This window comes from Ambystoma mexicanum, chromosome 9 (assembly GCF_040938575.1).
Source record: "Ambystoma mexicanum isolate Mex_15411 chromosome 9, UKY_AmexF1_1, whole genome shotgun sequence".
Classification (NCBI taxonomy): Eukaryota; Metazoa; Chordata; class Amphibia; order Caudata; family Ambystomatidae; genus Ambystoma; species Ambystoma mexicanum.
Window position 1 is genome coordinate 1,292,653,042 of NC_090931.1, and position 15,190 is coordinate 1,292,668,231.

Below are 15,190 nucleotides of genomic sequence, written 5' to 3' on the forward strand. Positions count from 1 at the left end.
ATATGGGATGCGTCAGTACCCTTCTGGGGAACCCACAGCATTCACCCAGTGTAACAGGCGCAAGGACCTTGTGGTCCATATGAGCCCATGGTTTCCCTGACCTGGGGTCTAGATGATCCACCATGATGTGCAGTTCACAGCTTTATAATATACCATGAGATCCGGGAATTCCACCCTTCCTTCTTTCAGTAGGACCTGTATCCTGTAGGCCACGCTAGGTTTTGTCCCGCCCATAAAAAGCACAGGAGATCCCTCTGAATGGTCTCCAAAAAAGGTGTCGGGGCTACAGTTAGGAGCATCTGGCAAAGAAACGGCTTGCAGAGGATTGTCATTTTGATACAATGTAAACATACCATCCATGAAAGATTTAACCTCCCTAAGCGCTACAGTTCTAGCTGTATCTTTTCACAAAGGGGAAGATCGTTCATACCAAACGGGTCCTTAGTATCCCTGGTAACATCAATCCCCAAATATCTAAACCCCTCTGGTTGTATCCCCCACCAAGTCCCTGCTGCCTGACACCAGGTCTCTGCCAAAAATGCCACTGATTTCTCCAGGGTAATCTTGAATCCGAACAGCTTGCTGTACACCATGAAGCCCCGGAGCAGGTGGGGGACGGGGAAGTACATGGATTCATAATATAGAGTAGAGCATCATCCGAGAAGAGGCCCACTTTTTAATTCATGCCTCCCATTTCCACCCCTGTGAGTTCCTTATCGCTGTGCAGTCCAATCGCCCATGGTTCCATAACCTGCGTTTACAGCAGGGGTGACTAGGAAGCCCTGCCTTCTGCCCCCTGGTCAATAACGGTGTCCTCCACATTCCCCCATTCACCAACACTCTTCTCCCATGCACATTTTCTTCAGAATCCTCTTCATAAAAGACCAGCTCACCCCTTTCGGAATCCAGGGATAAAATCAGGGCCCCATTTCGCCTCGCTACTGGTGCAGTCATTATGTGAAGGGTATTTTGCAAGTTGTCCGAGCCTTGCCTATTGCCAACCCCGTCTGGTCCAGGTTGATCAGTCTGGGAAGGGGAGGTTCTCTAACCTGGATGGTACTACCCTTGCAGATACCTTGGCGTCTACATTTAGCAATGAGACAGATCTATATGACGTTCAATGTGCACAGTCCTTGCCTGGTTTGGAGAGTACTTCTATCAGCGCTTCCAAAAATGTGCACTGTATATTGTCAGCACCAGGTAAAGACTTTGGCAAAGAGCCCCGCCAGGGTCTCCTGAAACTGCTTATAATAATCTGAGGTGTAAACGTCCGCCCGCTGTGCTTTGCCTGGTTTAACCTGACTTGTGGTTTGGAGTACCTCCTCTGCAGTAATGTCCACCTCTCCCCCCTGTGGTCTATTGTGGGATGGGAAGTTTGTTCAGATAATCCTGCTCATAATATTCAGCAAAGCAACCTGGGATGTTTCCTTGGGCAGTAATAAAATTTCCCTTTGCATCATTAATGCGATCAACTCTCCTCTCCATTCTATTCTCACATACCCTATTTACCAAAAGGGTCCCCGTGCGATCTCCCCTTTCATAGTACCTCTGCTTAGCATATCATCTTTGTTTAATAATTTTTATCAGGAGCAAGTGCAGTTCTTGCCTTTTTAGCCTCATTTCACACAGTATTTCTGTACGGTTCACTCCCGGTTTTATTAGTTTTGCCCTCATACCTCATATCTCCTCCCTTAGTCGCCCCTCCACCGGGAGACTCTCCTTTTTTTTATAGGCCCCTGCTGCAATGAGGAGGCCTTGTACCATTGAATCCTGGATCCTGAAGGAGGCCATTACAGCACCATCAAGGTGTCCCTTTCCTCCGCTCCTCTAACCACCAGTCCATCTTGACCATCTTGTGATCTTAACAGTGAACAGTCTCCACTTTGGGAGAAGCTACATTACACTCATGTTTTTGAGGCACTGGCAAGAGGTAAATCCTAGTGTAGGTTTGGTGTGGTGGTGAAAAGAAGGTATACCCCCTTGCTTGCGGATTCCTGGACCTCCACATGTCAGTCAGAAGTGTTATTGGAATAATGGTGAAAAGGCCTGGTTCTCCCCATCTCTTGTCTTGATTCTATCTCCCCATACGGACCATCAATCTACTGTTGGGTATGCGATCATATTAAAGTCCCCTCCCACCATCCTCTATCCTTCCCCCTACAGTCTTGCAGCACATTGAACACTCTTTGAAGAAATGCCATTTGGTTCACGTTGTGGGCATATAGTGATGCTAAGGTGAGCAATCACTCCTCTAGATGACCCTTGATGGCTATAAACCTACCTCCGAACCCCAGTCTGACTTGCACCTCTGTCAAATGTGCAGATCTTGCGAAGACAATCCCCACGCCCTCCTTTTTCCAAACTTAGTGTAAAGCCCAGTACGTTTGCCGAGTTTCTGACCCTTTCAAAGCATGCTCTGTGCCCTACCTACAGTGTTTCCTGCAGGAACAGTACTGCGAGGTGGGTTTTGCGCAGCATATTCGCCATGAGGGATCTTTTATTTGGGGAGTTCAACACTTTCACATTTAAAGTAGCAGCTTTCAGTTTATCCATATCCCCATCAAGAAATCCTTTCCTGATCTTCGGCCATGAGCGAGCAATCCTCCAGCTATGATTGTGACAGAATAATGCAGGTCTTCCTCCCCCTTCTCCCCTACCCCATCTTCCTCCCCACCCCCAACTTGAATAATACACTCAACATTCTCAGATAATTGCATCTAGCCAGGACCCTATGCCTAGCCTTCCTGAGCCACCCAAGCATACCCGGGTCACTAGGATAACATGGAGACCATCATCCGTCAAACAACAAAACTGCAAACCATTACAACTTTTCCACCACCCTCTAACACAGGCTGAATTATCATTCTTTAGTGGAGCCCCACTTTCAATCAGGGGCTTTTCAATTGCAATGCCTGGTTTCTCTTGGATTTCCTAGTGCCACCATCCTTCTTGCAACCCTTCGGCTGTGCGAAAGCACTGTTGAAACTTCCCCGCAGCTTGCGTTGACATTCCCGATCCTGCTCGCTCCTTTCTTCTGAAGCACTGACCGCAGCTGGGCCGCCTCCTCCCCCTGCTTTAGCTCGTAATGATCTTCATTATATTCGAAGGAGAGGGCAAAGGGGAACCGCCACCGGCATGGCACCCCTTCCTCCGGAAGCCATTTTGTTAGGGTCCTGCATTTTCTCCTCTTTTCAAGGGTGTTCTTTGATAGGACCTGGAATATTTTCACGGAGGCGCCTTCCCACTCGTACTCCCACCTCATGGGCCTTTTGCAAAATGTGCTCTTTATCCCTGTAGTAGTGGTATTTAGCCATGACTGAATGAGGCCTGTTTGCTGATCCTTCACCTCTAAGGACTCTTTCAAAGCGGATCTCTCTCTAGAGTGCCGCTCCATCAGCTTCTTCAGCACTTGTCCCAGCATGAGCTCCAACTCTGTGGGCAACTCAGCATCCTTACTTGGGAGTCCCCATATCCTCAGATTGTTTCTCCTTAGCTTCCCTTTACCTGCATTCAAGTTTTGTAATCCGCAGCTCTAGGCTGCATGTTGATTGTGTTCCATGGTCTGCATCCTCTCTTCCACCTTAGAGACCATGTCAGTGATGGTTCTAATAGAGGTTTGCACTTCTGCCCTAAATGCCTTGAGCTTGCGTGCAATCTGAACATCCTGCTGCACGGTTTCCAGGCCTCCTACTTCCATCGCTGCACTCCTCCCTTGCTTCCCCACTACATTTCGCCAAGCAGTTAGTGTCTCCTTCCTTGTTCCCCACTGGGACCTATAAGTAAAGTTGCGAGCGCCTTATCAGGTCTTGTCTCATTAGCTCATCGCATGTCCCCAGGGACTGCTGTACTCAAACATGGGGGTGTGCTCCCCCTCCCCCTAGTGCCACCTGTCGTTGCACCGCTCAGAAATGCACTGTTGGCTTCCTTTCATATAGTGCAAAGGTGCCATACACCAGCCAGAATTGAGGGATGTTGGCTCCCAAAATGCCCCCAAATCTTGAAAAACCACTTCCTTGGTTGCCAAGAAATAGTTTGCGGGTGCATTACTCCCCATATGCAGGCTTAGAAGTCCGGCCTTCAGATCACTGCCAGTCTCCACACTGGAACTTGATGTAAAAAAGATGCATGTTTAAGTCCCCAAAGTGTTTTAGCAAAGAGCTCCAAGCTCTAATCTGCAAGGTTCAGTCATTTCATGCTAGTATTCAATGCAAGGTCCCTCGAACGCTGCCCCATCAGTACAGAAATCCCCCAGTCAGCTCTCCCGGGGGGTGCCTATGAAGATGCCACTGCTCTACCCCTACATGTGGGCCGCAGTCCGCCCCTCTCGCTCTGGCCGTTCAAGCCTCTAACAAGAGCACTGCCAGTGTGCGGTCTTATGCAATCCCGCTGTCCTACCTCACTAGACAGCTTGGGCGAGCCCCAGCACCAGGGCCAAATTCACCACATCTCATCGGAGGGACTCCTCTTCCCGCCATAGACTCCAGCGTTGGCTTGGCCCACCTCTGAGGCCCGCTCCCATCTCCCACATAGAGCGTCGTGCCCTGCACCTGATTGCTGGGTGAGCTCTGCCCGCCAGACACCACCTCAAGTGCCACTGCACTTTCTGTCTATCCGACATCAATCTGTCCACACAGACCTCAAATTTGCCAGGCGACGGTCTCTATGTGGAAGATGTTGCACACATCCACCAAGGTCCCTCTCATTCTCCAGAGGTGACTGGGATCCTCCTCGAATTGCTGCTGTGTCTAGGGATGTGGGGGAGGTGGAAATGTATTTATAATTGCCGACGGGACACACAGCTCCGTTCTCAAGCAGCTATCGGAGTACGCACCCCCTTCTGGTCTCTCGAGGTTAGATTTGGATAGTGGTATAGTTGGAGGAGTAGTATGAAGAGAGAGCATTCCAGAGAAGGGGGACGAGGAGAGGGAGAGCGGTAATGAGGGAGCGCAGGGGGCTCGAGTAGTGGCAAGGAAATGAGATGAGCAGATGGGGAGCACGGAGCAAGTCCATGGATAGTTTTTAAATGATTGAAGGAAGTTTATACTAAGATCTTTGTTTCATAGATAGCTAGCCAATCTGACGATGGGCAGAGGAGGTAGAGGTAAAGCAAGAACGGTTGAAAAGTGTGCCCACCACAAAGTTGATGACTTTGACCAGAGGTGAAAAAGCATAGTTGGGGAGACCATAGAGGAGACTGGCACAGATGTAGAAAGTACTAAGGAGGGGGATTAGCTGTTTAGCAGTATTGAAAAGAAAACAACACATTTTCCTGATATTGAGGTTATGTCTGGCTGCATTGACAGATTTGGAAATGAAGAGCGAGAAGTTGTGAGATGGGCCGAAGATGACACAATTGTTAAGAGCGGAAGCAGAGTAAGGAAGCAAGTCTGGAGAGAAGAGAAGACGAGGGGGAGAGGAAGAGATGTTCTGTTTGGCTGGGAAGTGGAGCACTTAATATTTAGTGGAGTTGAGCATGAGTGAGTGAGATGCCATCCAATGTTTGATGGCAGAGAGACAGTTTGACATTTTCAACAGCTCATCAGGTCATCAGATGAGAGAACAGAGAAGTTCGGAGTGTCATCACCCAGTGACTGTCTGGGACGATCTGCTGAGAGCTGCCGACAAAGGTACTGTTAGCATGCTTATTATGCTGGACCTATCGGCGGCCTTCGATACAGTGGACTTTGACATCCTGATCACAAGATTGTCATCAGTGGCACATGTTTCAGAAGAGGCCATGAGCTGGTTTGTGTCTTTTCTATCTGACTGCACCCAACAAGTGAAAATGGGCGATTGCCTCCCTGAGATGGTGCCGGTTCAGTGTGGGGTGCCCCAGCGGTCTTCACTATCGCCCTTACTGTTTAATATTTATCTTCAAATTTTGTTGAATATTCTTTCAGAATTTGGGTTGTCATACCACTCGTATGCGGATGACACCCAAATTTACGTGCGACTTAATCAACTAGCTGAAGCAGTAAATACTGTGCTGTCTTCTGCAATTAAGTTCAAGGAGTGGATGCTGGAAAATAAATTACAGCTGAACCCGGCAAAAACAGAGGTTATTGTACTGGGCCCAATGAGGTTGGTACTGGACATGGTCCACACTACCCCGTGCCCTTCTCTTTGGCTCCCCAACTAAGTATGTAGACATTGTAAAAAACCTCGGTTGCATCTGGCAGTCCAGTATGGACTGCAATTTGCAGGTCAGTCAGATGGCAAAATCTGTTTATTTTGAGGCTGCTAAAACCAGTAATGTTCCTGATTGCAGTGAAGGATCGGCCAACTGTGGTGGTAATAACCAATGCTAGGCTGGACTACTGCAATGCTCTTCCTATGGGGGTGCAAACATCTCAGATAAAGCGACTTCAGGTAGCCCAAAATTCGGCTATTGGGCTGATTTTTTTCATTGAGCAGCAGAACTGCAATCTCCCAATTTAGAAGACAGATACATTGGCTTCCGGTATCCCAGAGGATTCTTTTTAAAGTACTCGTTTTGGTGTTTAAGTGCTATGGGATGGCACCAGCCTATTTGAGCGCAAACATCCAGCTGTATCGTCCTCGGAGACAACTGCACTCTGTGGATCAGTGTCTTTTGCAGATTGCAAGAGTGAGAACGACCACATGGGGTGAGCGACGGTTTTCTGTCCTTGGCCCTCGAATGTAGAATGCGCGCTTGTTGAATTTTCGACTTCTTGAATCCTTAACAATCTTGAGGAAACAATTGAAAACAGATTTGTTTGCCTAGTGGAGACTGTCTCTCGTGTTAGCTCGACACTACAATGAATTATGCAAGAACATCTCTGCGCCTAGATGCATTTGTGCTCGGTCCCCTCATGGGTATGCACGTTTATAAATACTCATGAGGCGAGCTCTCTTGGTAGAATGCAGAGGTCGGAAGCCAGATTGATGAGGCTTCCGGAGGTTGTATCAAGAAACTCAGTGAGTCGATTAAATACTACTTGCTCTGGGATTTTGGAATAGTGTTGTAGTAGAGACCAAATGAAAGTTGACCGGACAGTTGGGTTCAGGATCAGGTTTCTTAACAAGAGATGACTGTAGCTGAGTTATAGGATGAGGGAAAAGTAGCATTCTCATTAGAGGAGTTAAAGGGGGAATTAAGATTTAGAGCAACACTGGGAGGATGTGCCCCTTCATGAAAGGGAACGTTTATTTCTCCCTTTTTTAAACCAAAAGCACACGAACGGCACCAGGCCTGGATGGTAACGGTGTTCACAACCGTGTTTACGTGCAGTGTTGGGCATTAATGGTCCACAGTGCTCGCAAGCCTCACTTTGTTCAGACCTACTTTTGCTGGGGATGGCCGCCATTAAAGTCTTACAACTACATTCATGGGTGGTGATGGGCATTATTAGAGCACTTATGCCAACAAGTGGTTGGAGGACAGGGTTAAATGGAGGAATCGTGTAGCCAAAGAAGAATTCTCTTAATCTTTGAAGCAAAACGACATTTCAGTTACATAAAGTCATGCAGTTTTAATACAAAAGTATTTACTAACTAGTTCCACATAAACGAATACAAAGAAGCAACTTTGCATATACTTATTTTACCGCAAAGCTCTGATATCTATATAGAGCTCGATTGAAGGGTCATTAGCACTAGGATATTGTCCTTCGTGCCTCAGGCAGGAACTTGTGGAGCAGAGGTGTTGCTAGGGGGGTGGGGGGTGGCTAAGGGGGCTATAGCCCCAGATCTTTTGGTTGTAGCCCCGGATAGAATCTCAGGAGCTACAACCAAAAGGCTAGCTAGCCCCCAGTCCTGACATTAGCGTAGCCCGAGGTCTTTTTCAGACCTAGCAACACGCCTGTGTGGAGGGTGCCAGGGGAGACCTTATTCTGCAACTTTGACCCCTCCCTCTGTCACCTCGGGCCCAGGTTCCTGCTCACCCTGCCACCCTCCTGCACTGCCTCCGGTGCCACCACTTGCACTGCGGTCTGTATCTGTACCCATACAGTCCCCAAACCACTTTTCTTCTGCACTTATCAGACATACCCTATCTGACTAACCTAGCACTTGCCACTTGCTGGCTGCACTACCACTGTTTCATCGCCTTTATTTATTTTACTTATCAATATTTATTGTGTGCTCTCCTCTGTTCAGCACTTTTCACTACTCCCCCTTCCATGCACGTTCCCCTTTTCCCTTTCTCATGCACTGTTTTTGTTCTCCCCTGTTCCTTCCTTTGCCTGCTCGCGGTCTGAAACACTTGTGTATGAGCGCAATATAAATACAAAATAATTTAATTAGAAGGCTTAAATATTCACCATATAGTATTATTTTAGTCCAGTTATCTTTCCTGATGGGATTGTGTTCCTGACCCAGAATAAAAATGTGGCTTCTGCCAAATACAAACCAAATAGTGATAAGTGGAACCTTGTGGGATGTGGCACTGATTTTGACCAGTTAAAAGAAAATGAGGTCTTGTCTTCTCAATCACAACTAAAACATAAACAATCATTGCAATTTATACAGCAATCTCAAAAATAGCTTCAAACAGATGGTGGCCCTTTTTGAGTCCTGTTACGAATATATTTCTATTTTTAGAATTTAAAAATCTTTTTTTTTTATTCCAGGCAGATTCAAGGTTGAAGGCTATTAATGCAACATTTAGAGTGAAGAACCCGGACAAGTAAGTCACACTTAACTACAATGAAGTCTCCTATCAATGATGATCCATGTTTTGTACACCCTTTGTGTGTATATTTTGAATGTGTAAACTTGCATTTGCTCCGACCAGTACTTCAACTTGTCCTCAGCTTTCTTTTGCTTGTTCTCGCTCCCTCTTGACGCCTCTGAACCCACTACTAACCTATCTCTCGTTGATGTCTCACTCAGCCTGAACAGCCTGACATATAATTTTGTGAACACTTCTTTCTTTTTCATAACAAGATTTCCCACACTATTTGTATTTAGAGGTAAGAATTGGCAATAGGTTTATTAGTATAGGCCCTCTTATTTTGACAAAACACCACTGACTGTTCTTATTTATCGTAGCTTGCTCCCATGTATAGATTTAGGATTAGATGGGCGTTTTCCAACCCTTTTTCAAGTTCAATAAACACCCTTGAACTGTGGTCACTTGTCTGTCTTACTGTGGATACCGTGCCTTTCTTACACACTCCAGCGACAAACTCCTAAACTGAAAAATCTACCATCAGCACTCAATGAAAACTCTTAGTAATTAGAAAAATTGTGTATTGTGCAAGCCTTCCTCATGGTCTCTTTTCTACTCCTTCAGTTCGCTTAACAAAGTTCTCAACTTCATGACACATCCTTTAGAACCTACTTGTATCCCCCCGTTCACCCACTGACACCCCACTGAATAGCTCTTAATGCAAAATCCCTTCCTCTTTAAGTGTCGGCTCCTCTTCTTGAATCCATCCATGGTCTAGCCCCTGCTACCTAGCTGACTGCATCTTGCTGTACTCTCCTCAGACTTTCTCCGCTCCTTCAGTCTCTGCAGTCTATCAGTCAGATGAGCCCCTTGCTTTCTCTCCTTGTCTCTACATAGCCCATTTCACTGGACTGTTCTTTTCCAGCCATCAAAGCCATTGCATCAGTGACCCTGTTCCAAAGAAGACTCAAACTCCACCTTCTAGTGATCAAAGGAGCTTCACTAATCCCCTCTTTCTATCCCACCTGACTGCCTAACCCTCCTCGTGCTTCATTTCACAGGATTACACACTGTAAATTGGCATTATTTAAAAACTGTCTATAGACTTAGCACCCCTGGTCTTGATCTGTGTCCATATTGCCCCTTAATCGCCTGGCCACTCAACAATTCATATTGTAAATGCACACTCCCCAGGGACGGCCTCAGCCCTTGTTACTGCGTTCTCTGTATATTGTCTGTTCAACATGACATCCTATATCTAAATAAAAACTAAAAAAAGAAATTATGTTTCTACAACATATTTCAGTCCATTTCTATTTCCTTTGTTTTAAGTTTTGAAATAAAGGTAGCAAGTAGCGGCATAACAAGTTTATTCCAGGAGTCAAAGGTGTGGAGAAAAGCAAAAGATAATACAACATAAATGCAGACATACTGAGACAATTGGGATGCCTAGGTAAAATGGACTACTGAGCCATCCACTCCTTGCTGGCTGGACCCTGAGGCCTGAAAGCTAGTATGGATGCGCCCCTCTTGGTAAACGGGTGCCAGAAACTTCCTGATCCTCCCCCAAGGTGTCCCGCAAAGAAGATGGGACCTTGACTGTTGCCATTAGGGTTCATGAGAAACCGAAAACGGCAGGCAGTTGCTTCATCTAATAAGGCGGTGAACCTCCAGCCCAGTGTATAGAAAAGGCGAGAATGTAGAAAATGGAGAAGCGTAATCAGATTGGATCAGGGCTCTGATGCTAAAGCTCTTGCATCTGAGCTGTGCACCAGACTTGATTAGCCCTGCAGAGTGGGGATCTGTGAGTTAAAAAGTTCAGGAAGAGTGCTCCATACCCCTTTATCAAGCAACCTGCCTTCCGGTGCTAGAGCACTTGCGAGAAAGTGGCACTGGGATGGTTGGCTATGGATTGAGGATGGGCCCCAGTGGCTTGGGTGATAAGTTGCCGAGTTTAGTGATCCAGGCCCAGGTCGGGGTCCTCTGACAGCAATGGGAGAAGTTCTGAGGTGCCCAAAAACTGCATCCTTGCAGGAACTATTAAGGCTTTCTAAGGGGCCTGCTCTGTTGAACTTGCTGCTATTGTTGAGATCATGGAGAACACTGTGTTAAGACTAAGGGCTGATATACCCCCATGATGATCTCAAATTCAACTTACAGCCTGAGGTTTCAGTGTGACCTTTTTTGAGTTTTCTGGCCAAGCAGCCATACTGGACCTCAACAGAGAACTCATCAGCAACAACAGTAAAGCCCTCTTGATATTTTTATCTTACTATCCGTGTAGGGGTAAAGGAAAGGGAGTAATTCACACATGCAATTTGGATTGCGATTCTGTCTGAACGTAGCCTCAGTGTGATTATGGGAAGAGTACCTACAGCATAAAGGGATGCTGCGAGGGCAAAGTGGGGGGGTCATGGTGTGCTTTGCGGGGTTGTGCGGTCACTAGCGCTTGGTCCCTGGTCCAAATTTACTAGTGAAATCAGAGTAGGCAGCCTCGGATGTAGTAGGCCCTGTGGCAACTCCTACAAAGCGGGCAGAATTGGTCCTTGCTAGCCTGACACAGGAGTGAATCTGGGGAGCCTCTTTAATAGCAGGACATAGTCCAAAGAAGACAGTTGAGTGGATGTAGCAGTCAAAAAACACATTTAGGACAGATTGGCTGAAATACAAGCTTTACACATGGACAGACAAGACGTCTGTTTCGAGTTGGGGGGCACCTAGCGACAAAATTAACAAAATAGATGCATTTCTTCCAAGGGGATACATTCGCCTTCCTACTCAGTGGGATATATACAATGTATCATTGTCATAAAATAAGGTTGCTTTCGAAATTACATTTGCCAGGAAAACATGAGTGGTTATAAAGTCCTGAAAAAATGTACCTAACCTGAGATCGATATATATTCAAAACTATTTTTATGAAGAAGTTATAAAAAATCTTAAAATGATTTAAAACACAACCATTATTACATGACTTATAAAAATATATATATTTCTAGAACTTGTGGATCTGCTTAGATCACATGCTCTGCATAGTCTGACATCTAGTGGAGGTCGCAGAGTATTACAAGATGTGTTTTCGAAACTTAAACTGACATTGACAAGGCGTGTTTAGTAATACTATCCCTAGTGTGACGTGTACTGTACCCATGGTCCATCACGCGTCAAGGTCTCTCAGATTGTTTTTTTTCCACCATCGAATGCTGAGCTCTCTTCCAAGCTGATTCATTTGATTAGCTAAAGTTGTACTTGGACATTCTTTCCTTTTTCACTTGCCTTGCCGTACGACCGCTTGACTGCTCGACGGCTCCTGACGAACATCATCATCATCGTTGTCGACTACTGATTGATCGACCAGACTCGTCCTTCACGGTCCTCTTCGGGCTTCAGCCCATTACAGTAGGGAGAGAGGTGGGAGGTTCTTCATACTGACCTCTGTAGAGCATGCTTATTCCATCATCCCCCTTTCCTCTTTTCTCGCCTAGCTGCACTTTTAAAATATAATGGGTAAAACCCCATTTAACTTTTGACCCTCCTGCCTCAGAAAATTCCTGTGGAAGGACACGCACCGAGAGTGCAATCATGGTCTTCCGAAGGATCACAATGAAAACGATTGCTAATCCTGTAAACTTTTTTGGCCTAAGACCCTAAAGGATCGGCAGATCAAACGCTGGGACTCTCACACCATGCAGGCCGAGGCCTCCATCGACGTGACGGAAGACTCAAGTGAGGGCAGTATCGGGGCCGTGAGTGACGCCAAGGGTGTCAGAACCCCAGGTGCAGACCCCTGACTCCAAGAAGCAGATTAGCGGTTCTGTGATGGAGAAGACACCCAGCGGCCAAGGCACACACAAACGCACTAAAAACATACCCACGGCCAACTCTTGACCCTCTCTGCTTAGACCAAAAAGACCAGGTGAGGGAGTTGCATTGATCTTCCCTGAGTGGATCCTGAGTGGATCCCCGTCTCTGTCATTCCCACTCAGGCCTACTCATCCTTTCAGTACTTGGTCTACAGGCTCTCCTTCTCTCCTCGCTCTTCAATCCTGCTGGCCCCCTTCTATTGGACACCTGGTCAACCCTCCCTCTTCCTCTCGGAATGGGCTGACCTAGCCTCCTCCCTCCTTTCTTCCTCTTCTCAACTGCTCCTACTGGGTGACCTCAATATCCATCTCAACTCAACCGATTCCTCAAGACCCTTCTGCAACCTTTGCGACTCTTTCTCTATTTCTAGCTTACGACCTGGCCCAACTCACAGTGCTGGCCACACCTTGGATTCTCTCATCTCAACTGACATCCCTCTATCTATCCCTTTCACTACTTCACTCTCCTGCTATTCCATTTCCAAGAAAGTCTTGCCTTTCACCCCAAGAGCACACTCTACCAGAGGTACAGGAGCTACCTCAGCTTTCATTGCAAACGTCCCTCAGGACGCCATCTGCAAGGCTGCTACATGGAGTTCACGCCATACATTCACACAGCCTTATTGCATTGACACGCACTCTAAAGCAGATTTGCAGGTGGGAAAAGTGGTCCTAAAACATCTTTGCCGCTGTACCTTCTAACTTCCCACCTCATTCTCCAGATGCTGCTCGCTAATCTATGCAGAGCATGTGATTTTAGCAGATTCACAAACTCCAGAAGGGATACATTACTCACCATAATTGTATTTCCGGTGCTTGTATCTGCTTAGGTTCACATGCGCCCACCCTTCCTCCCCTACTGGAGTAGAAGGCGCATAGATGTTTTCTGGGTTAACACTGTTTCTGCATTCACATCTGTACTCGCGCTTCACTTTATGCAACCTCATGTCAGAAACAATCTGAGTGACCTCGACGCGTGAAGGACCATGGCTACAGTACATGTCACACTAGGGATGGTATTACTAAACAAGCCCTGTTGACGTCAGGTTTCTATGTTTCAAAAACAAATCATGTAATACTCTGCGACTTCTACTAGATGTCCGACTACGCAGAGCATGTGAAATCTAAGCTGATCCACAAGCACCAGAAATCCGATATGTATCCCATATACATAAAATTATCCAATTCTTCTAATGAATTCAGAATCCAAAGCATTAAAAATGTCGAAGCTAATACTACTGATATGAATCGGCTATGTCCATTTCTTCCAAGCCCTACATGCACATATGGCTGTCCTATTGGCCCACACGGTGCCGGACATTCATCAGGGGCTGTACTAATCAAGTTGTATGTAGAGGATGAACTTTGAACAAATAGTTTTAGTGTTCACAGTCTAACTACATATTGCCTAAACAAGAATTAAGAAACATATCTTAGTTTCTAAAGCATTCATGAACCCTTATTCATTTCGATATATACACACTTGCATATCTCTATTGAGGGTGTACCTGGAATTGATTTCTGCGGTCCCCATCCGCTATAAATGCTATTCACAAATCACCATTGCTAAATGTGCTAAACTGCTCCTCTGTAATCCTAAAACACACAATCCACAATGCCTGAAGTTATGCAGAGTTAACAGATACAAGCCACTTATTGTGAAGTCATCTTACCTAAACTTCTCGTGAGGAAGTAGGTAGCTTCCAGATTTGGGGATATTCACTGTATCCATATCTTCCTATAGCTCTTGATAATTTAGGCAACCATAAACATACTCTTCTTTAACAACACAATACAAAGTTATACCATGAACCCTGAGTCTTCTATCTAACCATGGCCCTGAGATTCCTCCCATTGTAGAAGACTTACTTGGTTCTACATGTGTAGATTGCTCCAGATGTTAAATTTCTTTGGAAATGCCACCGGGTTATTGTTTCACATAGTTCTTGCAGAATACAATCCCAAAAAATAGGAATGGGAATTACTATCCGCAAGATGGGCAGCACATGTACACATGGCATCTAGAATATGGTATGCCCACTTACTCCTTAACTGAAGAGGATCGGCATGTATTGCTCCATCCTACATCTCCCAGGAATTTCGTGAACTCCGCATATCCAAAATGGACACCAATGTGTAGAACACACGCACCACATTATGATAATGATTATATGGCGGCACAGCGTGCAAAAAGTAAACAAATATACAGAGCTGCTGTATTGTATTGAAACTCTAGCTCATAATAGAGGTGACTGGTAATTTTCTAACGGATTTCCCCAATCAATAAGTGTTATGTCCAGCCCCATAATTGTAATGTTTGCCTATGATTGAATATAAGTAAGTCCTGCATGGTGTCCCAAATGGGTCAACGCCAGGATAACCTGGCTTGCTGACATCTGACCGCCATATAAAAACTGCTGGAGCTGGTTCCATATAAGAAATGGTGAACTGCTTACACGTAAGCCAATGGGAGAAAGGCTATAAAATATGAAAAAAGTGATGCCAAGTGGTGATTAAGTGAATGACACTTGTCATTAGAGCTACCCTTAAAGCTTGCAAATGATAAAGATACTCTGTGATGTAGCTCCTACTGTCCCGAATGGACATATACATTTATAGAACAAATAGGGTTGAAACATTGATGAGCTTCTAAGGCCAGTGTTCACACTTGTCTCTTAGGAAATCAAGCTACTCC

The 15,190-nt window shown here is 45.8% G+C and overlaps 1 protein-coding gene across 1 annotated transcript in view; it reads left to right on the forward strand.

Annotated features, from left to right (window-relative positions):
* The window catches only part of SNX4 (sorting nexin 4), a 1,088,579-nt gene that overhangs the window by 554,015 nt on the left and 519,374 nt on the right, over window positions 1–15,190 (forward strand). Inside the window, exon 6 of the mRNA XM_069616639.1 lies at window positions 8,592–8,647. Coding sequence (XP_069472740.1) covers window positions 8,592–8,647 — 56 coding nt within the window. The remainder of the gene's footprint in view (window positions 1–8,591; window positions 8,648–15,190) is intronic.